At 45.0% G+C, this 21,564-nt stretch overlaps 1 protein-coding gene across 1 annotated transcript in view; it reads right to left on the bottom strand.

The window, feature by feature from the left end:
* LOC126412495 (lipase 3-like) overlaps nt 1-21,564 on the bottom strand; it is an 86,025-nt gene that overhangs the window by 26,117 nt on the left and 38,344 nt on the right. The window contains exon 4 of the mRNA XM_050082113.1: nt 17,929-18,175. Coding sequence (XP_049938070.1) covers nt 17,929-18,175 — 247 coding nt within the window. The remainder of the gene's footprint in view (nt 1-17,928; nt 18,176-21,564) is intronic.

Raw genomic sequence — 21,564 nt, 5'->3', positions numbered from 1 at the left:
ATATATTGTGAAAAGCAATGGTCCCATAACACTCCCCTGTGGCACGCCAGAGGTTCCTTTAACGTCTGTAGACGTCTCTCCATTGATAACAACATGCTGTGTTCTGTTTGCTAAAAACTCTTCAATCCAGCCACACAGCTGGTCTGATATTCCGTAGGCTCTTACTTTGTTTATCAGGCGACAGTGCGGAACTGTATCGAACGCCTTCCGGAAGTCAAGAAAAATAGCATCTACCTGGGAGTCTGTATCTAATATTTTCTGGGTCTCATGAACAAATAAGGCGAGTTGGGTCTCACACGATCGCTGTTTCCGGAATCCATGTTGATTCCTACATAGTAGATTCTGGGTTTCCAGAAATGACATGATACGCGAGCAAAAAACATGTTCTAAAATTCTACAAGAGATCGACGTAAGAGATATAGGTCTATAGTTTTGCGCATCTGCTCGACGACCCTTCTTGAAGACTGGGACTATCTGTGCTCTTTTCCAATCATTTGGAACCCTCCGTTCCTCTAGAGACTTGCGGTACACGGCTGTTAGAAGGGGGGCAAGTTCTTTCGCATACTCTGTGTAGAATCGAATTGGTATCCCGTCAGGTCCAGTGGACTTTCCTCTATTGAGTGATTCCAGTTGCTTTTCTATTCCTTGGACACTTATTTCGATGTCAGCCATTTTTTCGTTTGTGCAAGGATTTAGAGAAGGAACTGCAGTGCGGTCTTCCTCTGTGAAACAGCTTTGGAAAAAGGTGTTTAGTATTTCAGCTTTACGCGTGTCATCCTGTGTTTCAATGCCATCATCATCCCGTAGTGTCTGGATATGCTGTTTCGAGCCACTTACTGATTTAACGTAAGACCAGAACTTCCTAGGATTTTCTGTCAAGTCGGTACATAGAATTTTACTTTCGAATTCAATGAACGCTTCACGCATAGCCCTCCTTACGCTAACTTTGACATCGTTTAGCTTCTGTTTGTCTGAGAGGTTTTGGCTGCGTTTAAACTTGGAGTGGAGCTCCCTTTGCTTTCGCAGTAGTTTCCTAACTTTGTTGTTGTACCACGGTGGGTTTTTCCCGTCCCTCCCAGTTTTACTCGGCACGTACCTGTCTAAAACGCATTTTACGATTGCCTTGAACTTTTTCCATAAACACTCAACATTGTCAGTGTCGGAATAGAAATTTTCGTTTTGATCTGTTAGGTAGTCTGAAATCTGCCTTCTATTACTCTTGCTAAACAGATAAACCTTCCTCCCTTTTTTTATATTCCTATTAACTTCCATATTCGGGGATGCTGCAACGGCCTTATCATCACTGATTCCCTGTTCTGTACATACAGAGTCGAAAAGTTCGGGTCTGTTTGTTATCAGTAGGTCCAAGATGTTATCTCCACGAGTCGGTTCTCTGTTTAATTGCTCGAGGTAATTTTCGGATAGTGCACTCAGTATAATGTCACTCGATGCTCTGTCCCTACCACCCGTCCTAAACATCTGAGTGTCCCAATCTAGATCTGGTAAATTGAAATCTCCACCTAAGACTATAACACGCTGAGAAAATTTATGTGAAATGTATTCCAAATTTTCTCTCAGTTGTTCTGCCACTAATGCTGCTGAGTCGGGAGGTCGGTAAAAGGAGCCAATTATTAACCTAGTTCGGTTGTTTAGTGTAACCTCCACCCATAATAATTCACAGGAACTATCCACTTCTACTTCACTACAGGATAAACTACTACTAACAGCGACGAACACTCCACCACCGGTTGCATGCACTCTATCCTTTCTAAACGCCGTCTGTACCTTTGTAAAAATTTCGGCAGAATTTATCTCTGGCTTAAGCCAGCTTTCTGTACCTATAACGATTTCAGCTTCGGTGCTTTCTATCAGCGCTTGAAGTTCCGGTACTTTACCAACGCAGCTTCGACAGTTGACAATTACAATACCGATTGCTGCTTGGTCCCCGCATGTCCTGACTTTGCCCCGCACCCGTTGAGGCTGTTGCCCTTTCTGTACTTGCCCAAGGCCATCTAACCTAAAAAACCGCCCAGCCCACGCCACACAACCCCTGTTACCCGTGTAGCCGCTTGTTGCGTGTAGTGGACTCCTGACCTATCCAGCGGAACCCGAAACCCCACCAGCCTATGGCGCAAGTCGAGGAATCTGCAGCCCACACGGTCGCAGAACCGTCTCAGCCTCTGATTCAGACCCTCCACTCGGCTCTGTACCAAAGGTCCGCAGTCAGTCCTGTCGACGATGCTGCAGATGGTGAGCTCTGCTTTCATCCCGCTAGTGAGACTGGCAGTCTTCACCAAATCAGATAGCCGCCGGAAGCCAGAGAGGATTTCCTCCGATCCATAGCGACACACATCATTGGTGCCGACATGAGCGACCACCTGCAGATGGGTGCACCCTGTACCCTTCATGGCATCCGGAAGGACCCTTTCCACATCTGGAATGACTCCCCCCAGTATGCACACGGAGTGCACATTGGTTTTCTTCCCCTCTCTTGCTGCCATTTCCCTAAGGGGCCCCATTACGCGCCTGACGTTGGAGCTCCCAACTACCAGTAAGCCCACCCTCTGCGACTGCCTGGATCTTGCAGACTGAGGGGCAACCTCTGGAACAGGACAAGCAGCCATGTCAGGCCGAAGATCAGTATCAGCCTGAGACAGAGCCTGAAACCGGTTCGTCAGACAAACTGGAGAGGCTTTCCGTTCAGCCCTCCGGAATGCCTTTCGCCCCCTGCCACACCTTGAAACGACCTCCCACTCTACCACAGGTGAGGGATCAGCCTCAATGTGGGCAGTATCCCGGGCAACCACAGTCTTAGTCCGATCAGATAAACCTTCCTCCCTTTTTTTATATTCCTATTAACTTCCCTCAGACAGATGTCTGTTGGCGTGTGCAGCCCTGTAACAGTCGCCTGTGGGGCTCACGCCAGAGAAGGAAGCTTTATGGTCTGCGGAATGTTTTCGTGGGGATCAATGGGTGATCTCGTCATTCTGGAAGCCACAATAAATCAACAAAAGTATGCATCTATCCTTGGGGATAATGTTCACCCCTACACCCATTTTGTATTTCCCTTGGCACAATGACATTTAAACAGCAGAACAATGCATCATGCCACACAGCTCGCAGTGTCGGGCTGTTCTTGCAATGGATCCTCAACCAAGAAACCTAGTGCAGCTGGATACGGTAGTCGATTTGGCATGGCTCCACATGCTTATTGGTACCTCCCAGAACTTCGTTGACTCTCTTCCTGCACGTCTTGCACGTCTCGAACTACCACTTTCTGTCTCATGTAGAGTTCCTTTATCAACCTTCCATCCTTTCAGTCTATACCAGTATCTTTCAGAATATTTATCAGCATATACCACTCGATTCTGTCAGATGTTTTTTCTCAATCGACAAAATAAACATACATTTCTCCGTTGCTTTCCAAAACTCTTTACGCTATCATCCACAGACACTCTATTGCATCTCTGGGCCCTCTTGCTTTTCTAAATCCTAAGAAATCTTCTTCTATGTTCTCCTCTATTTTCCTTTCTGTTCTTCTCAGCACTATTCTGGTCACAGCTTTGGTAACATGACATATAAAATTAATTGTCTATAATTTGTACATTGATTTGGATTGTGTTTCTTTGGTAAGGTAACCATTATGCCTGCGTTATATATTCTATTGATCAGATTTGTAATTATAGTTATAGCATTCTTTCCTAAGGTCTCCAGTGCCTCAGACGTTATTTGATCCGAGCCCATCGTTTTCATTAGCTTTAGGATCACTTTCTTTACCTCCCATTTATCTATTACAAGGTGAGTACCTGCCATTGCCTGGGTATGTACATTACTGCTATCTTCTGTCAGTACATCTCCTCCTTCCCCCTCTGACCCTCTCCTCCTTCACCTCCTATCTGTCCATCTCCTTCACCCCCTCCCCCTCTGTCCACCTCCTCCACCCCCTACTCTCAATCCATTTCCTCCTCTTGTCTTTCTCTGTCCATCTCCCCCTCTCCCTCTTCATCTCCTCCCCTTCCCTTTCTGTGTCGATTTCCTCCTCTTCTCTGTCCATTTCCTCCTCAGCTCTGTCTGTTCATCTCCTTCTCCTCCCCCTCTCTCTGCATATCTCTTGCTCCCTTGTCTCCGTCCTTTCTCAGTCCATCTCCTTCTCTCCACTCTCTCTGACTATTTCCCTCCCTTATCTCTGTCCTTATATTCCTCCTCCTATCTGTTCCTATCTCCTTCCCTCTTTCTGTCTGTCCATCTCCTCCTCCTCCCTTCTCTCTCCACATTATGACGTTCACTTCAGGGCGTTGGTTCTTACCCCTATAGTACCTCTTTCTGAGATTGTAGCTAACATGTGTACCAAATTTGATTGAAAAGGTTCCATTTTTTTACCTGTGGCTTTGCCCGCATGCGCACATGTAAGATATACAGGGTGACACAGAATAATGGGAATGTTTGATATGAGTAGTGGCAGCCATGGGAAGTTGGCAGCACTGCAGGTTCGTGACAGCGAGTAAACCGTCCGCCATTTCAGTAACCAAGGATCAGTGGAACGGACAACAGCTTGCGTTAGCCATAAAAATGTTTTATAAAAACAAAGATAGGTTGGTAGCGGCGCAGAGGGAGTTTCAACGTTTTTATAATTTAGGACGTAATGATGCCGTTCCGTCGAAACACGAGATAAGACGTTGGATTAGTGTCTTTGAAGAGACTGGATGTGCCATCAAGAAGAAACCAACAGTACGACCAAGAAGTGTGCGTTCTCCAGCGAACCTTGATGTTGTACGCCAGTCTGTCTTACGGAGCCCACGGAGTTCAATTCGTAAGCAAGCAGCAGTGGTTGGAATGTTCCGGGAGAGTGTTCACAGAATTATTCATCCTAATTTAAAATTTCATCCGTATAAACTACAGATGTGCAACAATTAAAGGACAACGATTATCGGTTACGATTAGGATTCTGTCAACAAATGATAATAAAAATAAACAATGATGATGAGTTTCTAAACAAGTTGTGGATGTGGATGAGGCACGTTTTCATCTCACAACTTATGTGAATAAACAGAAGTATCAAAAATTCAAAATGGCTCTGAGCCAGGTCTGAGGTCATCAGTCCCCTAGAACTTAGAACTACTTAAACCTAACTAACCTAAGGACATCACACATACCCATGCCCGAGGCAGGATTCGAACCTGCGACCGTAGCGGTCGCGCGGTCCCAGACCGTAGCGCCTAGAACCGCTCGGCCACCCCGGCCGGCGAACAGAACTACCGTTACTGGGCAAATACAAATCCTAATACAATTCATGAGCATCCTTTACACGCTGGTAAAGTGATAGTATGGTGTGGTGTTTCATCACATGGGATTATCGGACAGTAGTTTTTCACAAATGAACGGGGAAACACAATAACTGTCAATGCCGATTGTTACGTGGAGATGTTACGAACTTTCGTTACACCTGCATTGAATAACTTTCCAAATGTCAAGAAGCCTGGTTTCAGCAGGACGAAGCGGCATGACATACTGCACGGCAATCAGTGGCATATGTGCGAGACTTGTTTGCAACCGTGTGATCTCACCATTCGGTAACATTCCCTGGCCCCCTAGATCGCCAGATTTATCCGTTTGTGGTTTTTTCTTGTGGAGCTACCTCAAGAGCAAAGTCTACACGACTCGACCAAGAACCCTGGAGGAGTTAGAACAGAGAATTCGGGACGCAAATCACAGTACCCCAGCTGAGATGTTGCAGTGGTCAATGAGGAATCTCAACAACAGATTTCACGAATGTATTCGTACAGGAGGACGCCATCTAAAGGACGTAATTGCTTAAAAATGACAAATGCCATCAATGTTTCGCAAATGGCAAAGTTGTAATGTTTCAATTACTATGAATGCAATTTCTTTCCTTCACCACTTCTAGTTTTATTGGATTGTGGAAATGTTCCCTTTTTCTGTGGCACCCTGTGTTTCAAGTACTTGTAACACATTTTACACCTGTTTGTACACCTACTTCCCCTGTATGTCTAGCGAATTTCGCCCTGCAGTTTCATTTTCACGCAGCTCAGTTTTTTATGATGTTCTGTCTCCTGAACTATATGCTGTACAATGACATAATTTTGTAGGTGCACCCAGTGTTATATCTGACTACTGTCTGCGAAAAGTATTGTGAATAGAGTTAGTAGTAAAGACGTTGGATAAGCAGCTGAGCAGCAAGTCGTATACTCCTAGCTCACTCGTTTGTTACGTAGTTTAATTCTTAATTTCTTTGCGTGTTTTTGGTACTTGCATTGTTTAATTCATAAATTTCGGGCGTTTTATAGTATTTGAGAGTGTAGCATCGCGTTTTAGTACCTGAATAGTGTAATTTCGCTTAGTCTCCTTCCGCCGCCGAGCAGTGTCAGCAGTGCGCAAGTAGCAGCATTACTGCATTTACTAGGCAATCTTGTATTTTAATAACCGTTTAAATTTTGTCGATTTGTTACATAGTATAATTCTTAATTTCTTTGCGTGTTTTTGGTACTTGCATTGTTTAATTCATAAATTTCGGGCGTATTATAGTATTTGAGAGTTGTAGCATCGCGTTTTAGTACCTGAATAGTGTAAATTCGCGTAGTCGTTTGTCTACTGTTTTTGTTTTTGAACGGCCAGTGTCGGTTGGTCACAGTCAGTGTGCTCCCTGCCGCCGTTGGATAAGCAGCTGAGCAGCAAGTCGTATACTCCTAGCTCACTCGTTTGTTACATAGTTTAATTCTTAATTTCTTTGCGTGTTTTTGGTACTTGCATTGTTTAATTCATAAATTTCGGGCGTATTATAGTATTTGAGAGTTGTAGCATCGCGTTTTAGTACCTGAATAGTGTAAATTCGCGTAGTCGTTTGTCTACTGTTTATGTTTTTGAACGGCCAGTGTCGGTTGGTCACAGTCAGTGTGCTCCCTGTCGCCGTTGGATTTTTTTGCGTGTTTTTGGTACTTGCATTGTTTAATTCATAAATTTCGGGCGTATTATACTATTTGAGAGTTGTAGCATCGCGTTTTAGTACCTGAATAGTGTAAATTCGCGTAGTCGTTTGTCTACTGTTTTTGTTTTTGAACGGCCAGTGTCGGTTGGTCACAGTCAGTGTGCTCCCTGTCGCCGTTGGATTTCTTTGCGTGTTTTTGGTACTTGCATTGTTTAATTCATAAATTTCGGGCGTATTATACTATTTGAGAGTTGTAGCATCGCGTTTTAGTACCTGAATAGTGTAAATTCGCGTAGTCGTTTGTCTACTGTTTTTGTTTTTGAACGGCCAGTGTCGGTTGGTCACAGTCAGTGTGCTCCCTGTCGCCGTTGGATTTCTTTGCGTGTTTTTGGTACTTGCATTGTTTAATTCATAAATTTCGGGCGTATTATAGTATTTGAGAGTTGTAGCATCGCGTTTTAGTACCTGAATAGTGTAAATTCGCGTAGTCGTTTGTCTACTGTTTTTGTTTTTGAACGGCCAGTGTCGGTTGGTCACAGTCAGTGTGCTCCCTGCCGCCGTTGGATAAGCAGCTGAGCAGCAAGTCGTATACTCCTAGCTCACTCGTTTGTTACATAGTATAATTCTTAATTTCTTTGCGTGTTTTTGGTACTTGCATTGTTTAATTCATAAATTTCGGGCGTTTTATAGTATTTGAGAGTGTAGCATCGCGTTTTAGTACCTGAATAGTATAATTTCGCTTAGTCTCCTTCCGCCGCCGAGCAGTGTCAGCAGTGCGCAAGTAGCAGCATTACTGCATTTACTAGGCAATCTTGTATTTTAATAACCGTTTAAATTTTGTCGATTTGTTTGCGCTCTCTGTAGATTAGTTCAGACGTTTTTTGCAAAACAGTTTTTAGCATGGATAGGGACTGCAACTGCTGTGTTCGGATGCAGGCTGAGTTGGCATCCCTTTGCTCCCAGCTTCAGGCAGTGTTGGCTTCGGTCACACAGCTTGAGGCTGTTGCCAATGGGCATCACTGTGGGGGTCTGGATGGGAGTTTGTCGAGGACGACCAGCTCGTGCCACGCATCCCCTGATCGGACTACGACTGTGGTTGCCCGGGATACTGCCCGCATTGAGGCTGATCCATCACCTGTGGTAGAGTGGGAGGTCGTTTCAAGGTGTGGCAGGGGGCGAAAGACATTCCGGAGGTATGTTGATGATTTTCACTTATGGACCGTCTGACAGCAACTGAATGAAACACAATGTTAGTGCCATACGCGTTTCGCCTTTATTTTCTGCAAGGCATCATCAGTGGCAGGTTGCGTAGACAGTTTCCTACATATTACGCTCCTGTTGCATTTTTGGTCTTGTTCTTCTTCCTATGAGCGCCAATTTGCTGTTTTTTCTGCATTCCACAGCACTATGCACTGAACGCTTTTTTTAATGCAAAACCAAAACATTGCATTAAAAAAAAAAGCGTTCAGTGCATAGTGCTGTGGAATGCAGAAAAAACAGCAAATTGGCGCTCATAGGAAGAAGAACAAGACCAAAAATGCAACAGGAGCGTAATATGTAAGAAACTGTCTACGCAACCTGCCACTGATGATGCCTTGCAGAAAATAAAGGCGAAACGCGTATGGCACTAACATTGTGTTTCATTCAGTTGCTGTCAGACGGTCCATAAGTGAAAATCATCAACATACCGTAGTATTACGCGCAACTGAGGAGGACAGGACCAAAAAATTGAACATTCCGGAGGGCTGAACGGAAAGCCTCTCCAGTTTGTCTGACGAACCGGTTTCAGGCTCTGTCTCAGGCTGATACTGATCTTCGGCCTGACATGGCTGCTTGTCCTATTCCAGAGGTTGCCCCTCAGTCTGCAAGATCCGGGCAGTTGCAGAGGGTGGGCTTACTGGTAGTTGGGAGCTCCAACGTCAGGCGCGTAATGGGGCCCCTTAGGGAAATGGCAGCAAGAGAGGGGAAGAAAACCAATGTGCACTCCGTGTGCATACTGGGGGGAGTCATTCCAGATGTGGAAAGGGTCCTTCCGGATGCCATGAAGGGTACAGGGTGCACCCATCTGCAGGTGGTCGCTCATGTCGGCACCAATGATGTGTGTCGCTATGGATCGGAGGAAATCCTCTCTGGCTTCCGGCGGCTATCTGATTTGGTGAAGACTGCCAGTCTCGCTAGCGGGATGAAAGCAGAGCTCACCATCTGCAGCATCGTCGACAGGACTGACTGCGGACCTTTGGTACAGAGCCGAGTGGAGGGTCTGAATCAGAGGCTGAGACGGTTCTGCGACCGTGTGGGCTGCAGATTCCTCGACTTGCGCCATAGGCTGGTGGGGTTTCGGGTTCCGCTGGATAGGTCAGGAGTCCACTACACGCAACAAGCGGCTACACGGGTAACAGGGGTTGTGTGGCGTGGGCTGGGCGGTTTTTTAGGTTAGATGGCCTTGGGCAAGTACAGAAAGGGCAACAGCCTCAACGGGTGCGGGGCAAAGTCAGGACATGCGGGGACCAAGCAGCAATCGGTATTGTAATTGTCAACTGTCGAAGCTGCGTTGGTAAAGTACCGGAACTTCAAGCGCTGATAGAAAGCACCGAAGCTGAAATCGTTATAGGTACAGAAAGCTGGCTTAAGCCAGAGATAAATTCTGCCGAAATTTTTACAAAGGTACAGACGGTGTTTAGAAAGGATAGAGTGCATGCAACCGGTGGTGGAGTGTTCGTCGCTGTTAGTGGTAGTTTATCCTGTAGTGAAGTAGAAGTGGATAGTTCCTGTGAATTATTATGGGTGGAGGTTACACTAAACAACCGAACTAGGTTAATAATTGGCTCCTTTTACCGACCTCCCGACTCAGCAGCATTAGTGGCAGAACAACTGAGAGAAAATTTGGAATACATTTCACATAAATTTTCTCAGCATGTTATAGTCTTAGGTGGAGATTTCAATTTACCAGATCTAGATTGGGACACTCAGATGTTTAGGACGGGTGGTAGGGACAGAGCATCGAGTGACATTATACTGAGTGCACTATCCGAAAATTACCTCGAGCAATTAAACAGAGAACCGACTCGTGGAGATAACATCTTGGACCTACTGATAACAAACAGACCCGAACTTTTCGACTCTGTATGTACAGAACAGGGAATCAGTGATGATAAGGCCGTTGCAGCATCCCCGAATATGGAAGTTAATAGGAATATAAAAAAGGGAGGAAGGTTTATCTGTTTAGCAAGAGTAATAGAAGGCAGATTTCAGACTACCTAACAGATCAAAACGAAAATTTCTGTTCCGACACTGACAATGTTGATTGTTTATGGAAAAAGTTCAAGGCAATCGTAAAATGCGTTTTAGACAGGTACGTGCCGAGTAAAACTGTGAGGGACGGGAAAAACCCACCGTGGTACAACAACAAAGTTAGGAAACTACTGCGAAAGCAAAGGGAGCTCCACTCCAAGTTTAAACGCAGCCAAAACCTCTCAGACAAACAGAAGCTAAACGATGTCAAAGTTAGCGTAAGGAGGGCTATGCGTGAAGCGTTCATTGAATTCGAAAGTAAAATTCTATGTACCGACTTGACAGAAAATCCTAGGAAGTTCTGGGCTTACGTTAAATCAGTAAGTGGCTCGAAACAACATATCCAGACACTACGGGATGATGATGGCATTGAAACAGAGGATGACACGCGTAAAGCTGAAATACTAAACACCTTTTTCCAAAGCTGTTTCACAGAGGAAGACCGCACTGCAGTTCCTTCTCTAAATCCTCGCACAAACGAAAAAATGGCTGACATCGAAATAAGTGTCCAAGGAATAGAAAAGCAACTGGAATCACTCAATAGAGGAAAGTCCACTGGACCTGTTGGGATACCAATTCGATTCTACACAGAGTACGCGAAAGAACTTGCCCCCCTTCTAACAGCCGTGTACCGCAAGTCTCTAGAGGAACGGAAGGTTCCAAATGATTGGAAAAGAGCACAGGTAGTCCCAGTCTTCAAGAAGGGTCGTCGAGCAGATGCGCAAAACTATAGACCTATATCTCTGACGTCGATCTCTTGTAGAATTTTAGAACATATTTTTTGCTCGCGTATCATGTCATTTCTGGAAACCCAGAATCTACTATGTAGGAATCAACATGGATTCCGGAAACAGCGATCGTGTGAGACCCAACTCGCTTTATTTGTTCATGAGACCCAGAAAATATTAGATACAGACTCCCAGGTAGATGCTATTTTTCTTGACTTCCGGAAGGCGTTCGATACAGTTCCGCACTGTCGCCTGATAAACAAAGTAAGAGCCTACGGAATATCAGACCAGCTGTGTGGCTGGATTGAAGAGTTTTTAGCAAACAGAACACAGCATGTTGTTATCAATGGAGAGACGTCTACAGACGTTAAAGTAACCTCTGGCGTGCCACAGGGGAGTGTTACGGCACCATTGCTTTTCACAATATATATAAATGACCTAGTAGATAGTGTCGGAAGTTCCATGCGGCTTTTCGCGGATGATGCTGTAGTATACACAGAAGTTGCAGCATTAGAAAATTGCAGCGAAATGCAGGAAGATCTGCAGCGGATAGGCACTTGGTGGAGGGAGTGGCAACTGACCCTTAACATAGACAAATTGTATTGCGAATACATAGAAAGAAGGATCCTTTATTGTATGATTATATGATAGCGGAACAAACACTGGTAGCAGTTACTTCTGTAAAGTATCTGGGAGTATGCGTGCGGAACGATTTGAAGTGGAATGATCATATAAAATTAATTGTTGGTAAGGCGGGTACCAGGTTGAGATTCATTGGGAGAGTGCTTAGAAAATGTAGTCCATCAACAAAGGAGGTAGCTTGCAAAACACTCGTTCGACCTATACTTGAGTATTGCTCATCAGTGTGGGATCCGTACCAGATCGGTCTGACGGAGGAGATAGAGAAGATCCAAAGAAGAGCGGCGCGTTTCGTCACAGGGTTATTTGGTAACCGTGATAGCGTTACGGAGATGTTTAATAAACTCAAGTGACAGACTCTGCAAGAGAGGCGCTCTGCATCGCGGTGTAGCTTGCTCGCCAGGTTTCGAGAGGGTGCGTTTCTGGATGAGGTATCGAATATATTGCTTCCCCCTACTTATACCTCCCGAGGAGATCACGAATGTAAAATTAGAGAGATTAGAGCGCGCACGGAGGCTTTCAGACAGTCGTTCTTCCCGCGAACCATACGCGACTGGAACAGGAAAGGGAGGTAATGACAGTGGCACGTAAAGTGCCCTCCGCCACACACCGTTGGGTGGCTTGCGGAGTATCAATGTAGATGTAGATGTAGATGTAGATGTAGATGTAATCAAGAATTAATACATTAAAACCTCATGCATGATGCGGCAGTGTTTCACGCTCTAAGTGTTTATGAAGTCATGCAGAAATATGTGATGTAAAATTATATATATTTATTGTTCATCCTCTAACACTAATCTTTCATGATCAGCCATAGAATCACTTATTATTCTTTTTTGTTATATTTTTCTTACTGGGGGGTCTTTCGCTTCCTGCCTTGCCTTCCTCAACTTCCCGCGGTATGGCGGTTCCATCTGTGGACAAACGACCTTTTTCGGATTTGTTGTACCGTCAGGACGTGAATGTATGTCATTTCCTAGTTGGAATGTTACCCGCAGGAGGTCATGCCGTAAGACAATCCATGTGGGCATGGGCTGAGGCAAGCAGCAGGAGAACATCCTGTGTTATAGCTAGTAGTTCTTACTTCTTCCCGTTCTCGAGGCCTTCAGATTCCGTGCCACTCTATAGGCTGAAAGTTAACTGAGAAATTTGGGAGCTGGTCTGCTTATAAATATAAATATTACTAAAACGCTTTTTGGTGTGTGTATGTGTGTGTTTTATGCCCTCCTGTCGTCCATATCATCTGTGTTTGACAGACGGTACAGAGTTTAGTAAGGACGTAGGACTACCAGCATTAGAGCACTCAACAATTTCGCTACCATTGAGAATATGTGTTCCACGATCAGAGAACCAGTAGGAATTTGCTGCGTGTTGTTGCTATGTATCGGTGTACCAGTAGTAAAGTGAAGGCTGCTAATGGTTTTCAGAATTCTTATAACAATTTCATGCGCCTGTAGGTTATGCTGTCTTCAGATTTTATTGTTTATCCTCTTCTCTGCGCCGTATTGTCGCATCAAATCAGTTTAAAACTGTAAATAGGCAATTCATTGAACAAATTTGTAAAGCAAGATGCGAGGTCGTACCTTACCAGACAATTTGTGTCAATGAATTGCACGTGCGTATTGACATTTGCCATGTCACAAATGGTGCTCGAACTGAGCACCTGCAATATGAGTTACAAAATTGTAGAAATGCTATGTCCATTAATGTGTATCTGTTTTCTTTACGTCTAGTAGTTTTTATACAGCCATCTTCTGAAACCCAGAGGTATTTACGAATAATACTATATTTCCCACCCCTCCCTGTGTTGTAAAACGAAACGGCGGGAATTATTTTTTTCATATTCTTACTTCTGACTAGAGACTTAATTAAAATAACCACACATTAATGTCTTTTACTCCAAAGACGTTCTATTCTATCACGCTATACAAATGACCTAGTGGATAATGTCGGAAGCTCTATGAGCACGTTTGTAGATGATGCTGTTATTGGCAGAGAGGTAACAGCACTAGAGAGTTATAGCGAATGCAAGAAGAGCTACAGAGAACCGATGTTTGGTGTAGGGACTGGCAGCTGACTTTCAGCGTAAACGAATGTAATATATCGCCATAAATAGGCTGAACGACCCGTTATTGTTTGATTAGACAATAGCTGAACAATCACTGGAGGAAGTCAAATCCACTAAACACAGTGTGCATATGGATCATTTTAAAGTGGAGCAACTCATGAAAAATAATCGTAAGGAAGGTTTTATTGGACAGTTTTTCCAAAACTACTCCATAACCTCATTAAGAAACCATAATTCATATGAGGATACTCAATCCATTTAAACTATTAACGCTGCATGACAGTACGCACACAATTAAATCTAACACCAATGATTGCAGATCTATGTAGCACTATTTTCCTTAAATTTTGTAAGTGATAGGTCGTTATAGTGCTTTTCTGCCACTTGGGATGGCTTGTTGGTTATGAGAGCCTGGCACGCAGAAATAAAAATGTTTCTACTGAAAGGCAGGATTCAGTTAGGTACATGGGAGGAACCAGGTGCTGTTTCTTCGACAGATACGAGGACCCTGGACGATCACCGTGTGAGTGGCAGACCAAAGTTATCCAGCACGTTGTAAACTTTCATTATGGCAGGAGTTTAAGGAATGCCTTTTAGAAAAGATACGATATGTGAAGGGAATAGAAAAACACGAGGCACTCGGCTTGGGACATAGCTGTTGGGGACCGGAGGAAGCTGCAAGTGTAGATGTTTAAATTTTGGAAGGAGACCCATGGCTACCTCATGACAATTAATTTCGTAGTGGCGTTCGAGACTCGCAAGTGCGGACTTGCAGAGAAAACACACATGTAGTGGCAGAGAAATTCTGTCTACTGCCCCACTCTAAGAGCGAACTAAGCAGTATTGGGTAACCACTGCAGTTTCGTTAGGGGAACGGAAATTGTTGAACTTATTATGAACTTTTCATTGGTCAGAACTCGGAAAGTATATTGCTTTTGGCTACTAAGATTCCGGTGCTGGCAGAAGCAGCTACGATTTGTGGAGGAGAGGGGAAAAGTACTTCGTTTTAGGGCACGATACGGTACGTCTCTTCGTCCTAGATCTGCTGATGACAGATGTTGCAGCTGAACACTGAGTTCTCAGCCACAATTTTAACAATCGTCTGCACCTGAGTGTCAGCAGAGTGGTAAGCATGAGCCACATCTCTTTACGTCTTGATGAGGAAAGCTATTTGTTTCATGTCAGAGTTTCGTTTTTCTGAATTATTGCATACTGCCAGCTACCGTCACTCAATTTGCACTTAGGCAAGAGAACTGATGCTTCTAAGCACTTTTCTGGGTCTTCCTATTAAGCTATCAACTTATTTAGCAATCATTGGCGATTTCCGTGGACACAGGTTTTGTATAATTTTTAATCTCAAATCTACCCATCTGTGCTATGGTCTTTCGTACATGTTTCTGCATCGTTGTTCCCTTTTATAATTATTTGTATTCTTTACTTATTGGCTAGAACCACAGTAATGCATCTAGCAATAAATACTATTGTTATAGTGACCTTTAATTTCATTTAGTAGTTAGATCAAAACATTTATCAGTTTAACTACGTAAGTTGGGGTACTCGGCTTTGATGTTTAATTCAGATGTTTAATTAGTTACCCGTTGTGCGACTTCGCTTTTTCATTTCATATGATCTCATGGAGAGTGACCTGTTCACTGTGTGCTTCTCCGGGTTCATATCTCGTACCATTTCAGGCGTATGACAAATGTTCAACCGACACCTCACAAATGCAGAAGGATTCGTTGTAGGCTTTGCGACAAAAGGGGGCCGGCCGTTGTGGCCGTTCGGTTCTAGGCACTTTAGTCCGGAACCGGACGGCTGCTACGGTCATAGGTTCGAATTCTGCCTCGGGCATGGATGTGTGTGATGTCCTTAGGTTAGTTAGGTTTAAGTAGTTCTAAGTCTAGGGGACTGATGACCTCAGATGTTAAGTCCCATATTGCTTAGAGCCATTTGAACCATTTTTTGACAAAAGGGGTAACTTACAGAGCCCTCGTTGGAGTGATAGTGGTGTACTGGTCCTCGGTCTGTAACCATTACCAGATTCGATTAGTGGAGGAAACAGGAAAGATACACAGAAGAGCAGTGTCTTTCGTCACAGGTTTGTTTAGCAAGCTCGAAAGCGTCAGGATATACTCATCTAGCTCCAGTGAGAGACACTGCAGGAGAAGCATTGTGCATCACAATGTGATGAAAAGGTCACGAAGGTAAAATCAGAAGGATTAAAGCTTACACGGCGGCTTACCAATTATATTTTTTTCCGCGCACCATTCGTGAATGGAACGGAAAAAGGGTGAGAGGGAGTGACAGTGATGCATTAAGTACCCTCTGCCTCACACCATAAGGTGGCATGCAGTGTATAATTATGGACGTAGACATAGATGTGGGGTGAAACGAGGCGCTGTACGCCGCAGAGTAAGTGTCTAACTCAGCTGACCATGATTGTAGTATTCATGCACAAAACAATAAACTGTACGGACGGATGTGAAATTTAACGATTTGATCGAATGTGGCCCTGCTGGCGTCAGTGCATGTAGCACAACTGTTGTGCACTGGTTGTCGCTCAGTTTTTAAGAATTCTAGTGTAACACTTGTGATACGAATAATGGCGTTTATTCTTACAACACAGTGTCATCTTCATTCAGTGTCATTTCCTGTTTTCTTTACCTTTCTACTTGGTCCTAGTGATCAAGGCAGTTTATGAGATCCCTGCCAATCGTAAAGATCGGATATTCCCAGCAATACGCAAGGAAACGGAGATTGGAACACGGGATCCCAAAATGGAAATATTTGGTAAGGTATTTCCAGTTGCGGCATTTGTCTTCAGGAAAACATCTCAAAAACCTCGGTTTGGATTGAAGGGTTGGAGATGTTTTTCATTCTTCTTTGGCGCAATGTATCGAAGACAAAAATATTTAACTTGTGGAAGTCCATCTTTCTCACGGACTCGGGAAGCGGCTATGATATAAGTAAGGAAAACGCGTCACCACAGCCGCATCATGAAAGAAGTTTATTTCAAACGACTAGTTTTGGGACAACACTTACGCCATCTTCAGGTCCACTATACACCAAAAGAGTATTTTCATTCTTCGGCCCATGTATAGTAGTAACCAAAAATCTGTGCAAGGAATGAATATGTTCCGCCGTTTGAAATAAATTTCTTTGATGATACGACAAAAAATGGTTCAAATGGCTCTGAGCATTATGGGACTTAAATTCTGACGTCATCAGTCCCCTAGAACCCAGAACTACTTAAACCTAACTAACCTAAGGACATCACACACATCCATGTCCGAGGCAGGATTCGAACCTGCGACCGTAGCCGTCGCGCGGTTCCAGACTGTAGCGCCTAGAACCGCTCGGCCAGCCCGGCCGGCGATGATACGACAACTGTGGTGTGAGTTTTCTCTAAAATTGTTTAAGGCTAGTGTATGCAAGCGTATCTGCCAATGTGTTCTGCATAGCACAGCTGCTTGATACACTCAGAGAGCAATAAATGCCCGCGTGAGACAGCAGGTAGTCTCAGTGATCGGTCAATTACTTATACTTTACTGTAGTATGACGCTACACAGCGACAGTGAAACGGAATGTTTTCTTATTTTTGTGTTGGCATTGTAACTTCTCCCATCACTTGCGTTATGTTATGTTATGTTAACCAGGAACTTAGAAACGACTGAGAGGCTCCGTCCCCGCCGCAACCGCAGTGGTCCACAACCCCACGACGACTACCGCAGTCCACTTCACCACTCCGCCGCCCCACACCGAACCCAGGGTTATTGTGCGGTTCGGCCCCCGGTGGACCCCCCAGGGAATGTCTCACACCAGACGAGTGTAACCCCTATGTTCGCGTGGTAGAGGAATGGTGGTGTACGCGTACGTGGATATCTTGTTGGCGCAGCAATCGCCGACATAGTGTAGCTGAGGCGGAACAAGGGGAACCAGCCCGCATTCGCCGAGGCAGATGGAAAATCGCCTGAAAACCACCCATAGACTGGCCGGCTCACCGAACCTCGACATAAATCCGCCGGGCGGGTTCGACGCTCATTCCCGCCCGGAAAGCCGTGCGTTAGACCGCACGGCCAACCGGGCGGGTTCCCATCACTTAAGTTTCTTTGATTTTCATTTAGATAGATGTCTGCTTTTCGTCTGTTAGTGCTTGTCCTTAGGGAACTTAAGAATAATAGCTAATAACAACAACTTGAAGGAAAAGATCTACCAATAATCAGTAGCATTCTGTTCAGACTGACAGAAGGATGACTCACCTCCAGCTGGTCGACAAACAGCGATATGAACTGCAGCAACGGACTCGTCATGTGGTTCATGTAGGCGACTGGCGCCAGGCTGAACATGACGCGGATCTTGTCGTTGTACTCTGGGTGCAGGGAGGCCATCACGTAGAAGGAGGTGGTGCCTTGCGAGTGGCCGGCGTAGAATATGTCTGAGTGGCCCGTCTCAGCGAGGACGTAGTCGATCATCGCTGGCAGATCGTAGTCGCCCATCTCGTGCCAGCTGCGACACAAAGGAGCCAGTGCAAAGTATATACACGACTATATATGAGCGTAACACGTAGCAAGCATTACTTGCCAGTGTGACAGCGCCACCACGGAGACGACGTGTAAGGGGTGCATGAAACGTTTTCATTCTCTCACAGAGTTGACACCAAAGCCAAAAAACTTTTGTTGTTGTTATACCGGCATATGTTGCGTAACAATGCAGTTCAGGTGCCAATTTCATCTAGAGAATAAGTCTACTTCTCACTTCTTCATCTCTGAGTGTTTGTTAACGCGAAAACTGCGTAGTTCCATTGTGGTTCGGTGCGCACATTAGTCGGGTTGGGCTAAAATAAGAAGACACCAAAACACATTACCATGTCCAATACGATATTGGAAAACCGTTGGATTTCAAAACAACTTCCAGTCTTATCGGAGTGGTAAACACAGGTCCTGCACGGTTTTCAAGGAGATCTTGTATCATTCTTCCTGCAAAGTAGTGGCCAGTTCAGGTAACGAAGATGTAGGTGGATAGCGATTACGCTATAGGACTAGTATGGAATGCCGAATTATTGATAAACAGTTGGAAAGAACAAGAAGGCGTATAAAGGATGAGAACTGTGGAGAACTGAAGTCCGGGCGTACAGGGGGTGTTCAAAAATCTGAGGACTTAAAACCACAACATATTATCAAGCGTAATACAGTGCGGGGAAACCAACGGTATTCAAAACTGCTTATAGTCCTCTCGGAATGGATACACTACTGGCCATTAAAATTGCTACACCACGAAGATGACGTGCTACAGAAGCGAAATTTAACCGACAGGAAGAAGATGCTGTGAAATGCAAATGATTAGCTTTTCAGAGCATTCACACAAGGTTGGCGCCGGTGGTGACACCTACAACGTGCTGACATGAGGAAAGGTTCCAACCGATTTCTCATACACAAACAGCAGTTGACCGGCGTTGCCTGGTGAAACGTTGTTATGATGCCTCGTGTAAGGAGGAGAAATGCGTACCATCACGTTTCCGACTATGATAAAGGTCGGAATGTAGCCTATCGCGATTGCGTTTTATCGTATCGCGACATTGCTGCTCCCGTTGGTCGAGATCCAATTACTGTTAGCGGAGTATCGAATCGGTGGGTTGAGGAGGGTAATACGGAACGCCGTGCTGGATCCCAACGGCCTCGTATCACTAGCAGTCGAGATGAGAGGCATCTTATCCGCATGGCTGTAACGGATCGTGCAGCCACGTCTCGATCCCTGAGTCAACAGATGGGGACGTTTGCAAGACAACAACCATCTGCACGAACAGTTCGACGACGTTTGCAGCAGCATGGACTATCAGCTCGGAGACCATGGCTGCGGTTACTCTTGACGCTGCATCACAGACAGGAGGGCCTGCGATGGTATACTCAACGATGAACCTTGGTGCACGAATGGCAAAATGTCATTTTTCGGATGAATCCAGGTTCTGTTTACAGCATCGTGATGGTCGCATCCGTGTTTAGCGACATCGCGGTGAACGCACATTGGAAGCGTGTATGCGTCATCGCCATACTGGCGTATCACCCGGCGTGATGGTATGGGGTGCCATTGGTTACACGTCTCAGTCACCTCTTGTTCGAACTGATGGACGTTACACTTAAGATGTGTTACGATCGGTGGCTGTACCCGTCATTCGATCCCTGCGAAACCCTACATTTCAGCAGGATAATGCACGACCTCATGTTGCAAGTCCTGTACGGGCCTTCCTGGATACAGAAAGCCAGCACATTCTCCAGATCTCTCACCAACTGAAAACGTCTGGTCAATGGTGGCCAAGCAGCTGGCTCGTCGCAATACGCCAGTCACTACTCTTGATGAACTGTGGTATCGTGTTGAAGCAGCATGGGCAGCTGTACTTGTACGCGCCATCCAAGCTCTGTTTTACTCAATGCCCAGGCATATCAAGGCCGTTATTACGGCCAGAGGTGGTTGTTCTGGGTACTGATTTCTCAGGATCTATGCACCCAAATTGCGTGAAAATGTAATCGCATGTCAGTTCTAGTATAATATATTTGTCCAACGAATACCCGTTTATCATCTGCATTTTTCTTGGTGTTGCAGTTTTAATGGCCAGTAGTGCAAATACAGATCCTGCACAGTTTTTAAAGGGATCTTGTATCATTCTTCGTGCAAGATAGTGGCTAGTTCAAGTAACGATGATGCAGATGGATAGCGATCACGGACCCCTCTCACCGAAGTAGACCACAAAGGCTCAACAATTTTGGGATCTGGTGGATGTGTTGGTTAGGGCAGATGCGACAGTTCATCATGGTGCTCACAAAACCAATGCTGGACGACGGGAGGGGTGTGAACAGGGGCTCTGTCGACTTGGAACAAAGCATCATCTTCGCAGAGTGAACACTGTACTATGGGATGGACCTGATCAGCCAAAACGATCACATAATCCTTGGCAGTGATCACAAGGCTGTTTACGTTTATTTTTGTGATTGAATCACGCTGAGCTGAAAAACTGAGCTGTTACTCGTTGTGGTGAAAGTTTTTTAAAGTGATTCCGGTCTACAGAAATAGCCGATATTAGAAAAGCGACAATTTTACTTGTTATCGGAATCGGACCTGATGATGAGCTAAAACAATAAAAAAACCTTTATAAGATAACTACAGAGTACGTTTTCTGTTATTTACGCCAGTTTATGATACTGTTGACTGACTTTGAAAACCTAGATATTCTGTGCAGTAATATGCAAAACTGAACATTTTCATGAAATTCGAGGCTCAAACATTGCAGGGCATTACACATAAGCGTCAATAAGTCGGTCACGTGCCTAATTGTACACAAAATAAAACTACGGCTAGTAACTAACACAAAATAATTCTTATCAGTCATGGTACACTGTGAGTATAAATATTACGACAGAAAAGCTTTAATACTTCAATACATGAAATATATTTGGGGTAACTACACTCCTGGAAATGGAAAAAAGAACACATTGACACCGGTGTGTCACACCCACCATACTTGCTCCTGACACTGCGAGAGGGCTGTACAAGCAATGATCACACGCACGGCACAGCGGACACACCAGGAACCGCGGTGTTGGCCGTCGAATGGCGCTAGCTGCGCAGCATTTGTGCACCGCCGCCGTCAGTGTCAGCCAGTTTGCCGTGGCATACGGAGCTCCATCGCAGTCTTTAACACTGGTAGCATGCCGCGACAGCGTGGACGTGAACCATTTGTGCAGTTGACGGACTTTGAGCGAGGGCGTATAGTGGGCATGCGGGAGGCCGGGTGGACGTACCGCCGAATTGCTCAACACGTGGGGCGTGAGGTCTCCACAGTACATCGATGTTGTCGCCAGTGGTCGGCGGAAGGTGCACGTGCCCGTCGACCTGGGACCGGA

The sequence above is a fragment of the Schistocerca serialis genome, chromosome 7 (assembly GCF_023864345.2).
Source record: "Schistocerca serialis cubense isolate TAMUIC-IGC-003099 chromosome 7, iqSchSeri2.2, whole genome shotgun sequence".
NCBI lineage: Eukaryota > Metazoa > Arthropoda > Insecta > Orthoptera > Acrididae > Schistocerca > Schistocerca serialis.
The sequence above is the reverse complement of the archived record's forward strand: the minus strand, read 5'-3'. Positions and strand labels throughout refer to the sequence as shown.